The sequence below is a fragment of the Linderina pennispora genome (assembly GCF_002104995.1).
Source record: "Linderina pennispora strain ATCC 12442 chromosome Unknown DL89scaffold_87, whole genome shotgun sequence".
NCBI classification, from domain to species: domain Eukaryota; kingdom Fungi; phylum Kickxellomycota; class Kickxellomycetes; order Kickxellales; family Kickxellaceae; genus Linderina; species Linderina pennispora.
The window spans coordinates 299-2,505 of record NW_024468335.1 but is presented as its reverse complement, the minus strand read 5'-3'; the positions used below and the strand labels follow the sequence as shown (position 1 = coordinate 2,505).

General features: G+C 50.1%; 1 protein-coding gene across 1 annotated transcript; it reads left to right on the top strand.

Annotated features, from left to right (window-relative positions):
* Nucleotides 1–657: 657 nt before the first annotated feature.
* On the top strand, nt 658–1,703 carry DL89DRAFT_272256 (uncharacterized protein). The gene is made up of 2 exons (XM_040888978.1): nt 658–1,277; nt 1,408–1,703. Exons 1-2 carry the CDS (start codon nt 870–872, stop codon nt 1,621–1,623), a joined length of 624 nt encoding a protein of 207 aa, XP_040739286.1. The 5' UTR covers nt 658–869; the 3' UTR covers nt 1,624–1,703.
* Nucleotides 1,704–2,207: the final 504 nt, after the last annotated feature.

Below are 2,207 nucleotides of genomic sequence, written 5' to 3'. Positions count from 1 at the left end.
ACAGCTGCTTACTGCACAAATACCGCTACAAATCATGGCTGTGTAACGAGCGCAGCATACTGCATTCAATGCGATGCAATATTGCCTTGGGCAGATATTATTTCCAACCAGTGTGCCTGTATATTATCCATTTTATTTTTGCACCCTGGCTACCCCTATACGAGCCATGCGGAGATGATTACATTGCAAGCTACATAAGCTGCATTAATTATAGTAGTGGAAAAGCCGGAGAGGACAATATACCGTGAGATGGAAGGATTTGCCTCGTATAGTGTGGGTTGGCTTTTCAAAAATGAACCCCCCCACCATATTTTATATGTCGGTCCTCCACACCCTGATCAAAGCCCACATCTGTGACAGCAATAAGCAATATCACACGTTCCCCTTTGAAATAGGCAAATATTTCCTCTAACATTAGCATGTCCGGAATAGCGGTGCAGCGAGCAGAGCTTAGCTTGACGCTAATACTGATTGCTTTCGTCACATTTTTCGTATATATTAACCAGCATGGGCTGCGACTTCTATTTTCAAATCAGACACTGATGTTTCCACAGCCTCATTAATATCATCATCTCTCGCACATTAACACCCATTGCACGCACTGCTACTTAGTCGACCTAATTACCCTCCTCGACCTCTACCCTAATGCAGAAATCGGCATTCTTTACGTTCTTGGCCTTCTTGGCTTTCATGCTTGGCGCGCTCGCCGTACCAACAAACAACGCCTCCACAACCAGTGTTGATGCCAAGAAGACTGCTGCCGCTCCTACCCATGCTGCTACTCCTGCTTCAATTGCTTCGGTTCAGACTCCGGTGACTGCCACTTTTTGCCCCGAACCAGCTGTTTGCCAATACTCCTGATGACGTCAATGCATGCAAGATTGCTGGAACTCCAACTCAGGCCGCCGCCGATAACAGACACGCCGGGAAGACTCTGTGCTGTGATTGTTGCTGCCAGCCGTGCTGCCAGCCGTGCTGCCAGCCGTGTTGCCAGCCGTGTTGCCAGCCGTGCTGCATTATCTGCTGCGGTAAGAAGGGCTGCAAGGACTGCTGTTGCCACCAGTGCATCTGCTGCCAGCCGTGCTGCCACGAATGCTGCTGTCATGCTCCTTGCTGCCAGCCTTGCTGCCAGCCTTGCTGCTGCCACCATGACTGCTGCAACCCGTGCTGCCATCATGAGTGCTGCCACCACGAGTGCTGTCACAACGACGGCTGCTGCTGCCACCATGAGTGCTGCCACCATGACTGCTGCTGCAATCCGTGCTGTCACCAGGAATGTTGCCACCACGATTGCTGCTGCCATGAGCCATGCTGCTGCCACCATGACTGCTGCTGCCACCATGACTGGCTGCTGTCACGATCCCTGCTGCCATCATGACTGCTGCTGCCACCGATCCCTGCTGCCAGCATATCTGCCACACTGTCATCCATACATTCTGCCCGCCGCCTCCCTGCTGCCATCAGCCTTGCTGCTGCACTCCTCCGTGCTGCCCCCTCCGTGCTGCCCCCCTCCCTGCTGCCCCCCTCCTTGCTGCCACCAGCCATGCTGCCAGCAACCTTGCTGCCCTCCTCCATGCGGCAACCACTACTAAACACCATAGTGATGTTGTGACTCGCTCTTAAAATGCACGTTTACGTCACTACAATAATAATCATTGCTAATTGGTTAACATCTTCATACTTTTGCAGTGGATCGTTCGATATTATTTCACCTGCTAAAATAAATCCAGTGCCATATAACAGTATTACTTCACAAGCAAAAACATGAAGGCATGCTACTTATGTTTCTGGCGGTGGCAAATGCTGTATCTCCTCAGTCACTCATTGACAATTGACAGATATGGTTCTTGCCATCAAAGTCGCACTGGCCAGTACTAAGCATTTACATTCCTTGTCCATTACTGATCCAGAATGACGCGCAGCTATCACTGGCCCATCACTCGAGCATGGACATGCAGAGCTTTTTGATGGTAACACCCTACAATTCAACTGCAATGATCTGACGATCAGTTTACTATACATTTATTGTACCTGTGGTTTAGACTAATCAGGCCGGTACACACGTACCCCTCTGCATACGCTGGCTGCTGTTGAAAAGAGTCTGGTGGGAGCCTGACATTGCGATGTCTGTCGTAATGATATGTGGCAAATGCTCCACACTACTTTCCCGACTCATCGGTTGATAATTATTGCGTGTGAAGCAATTC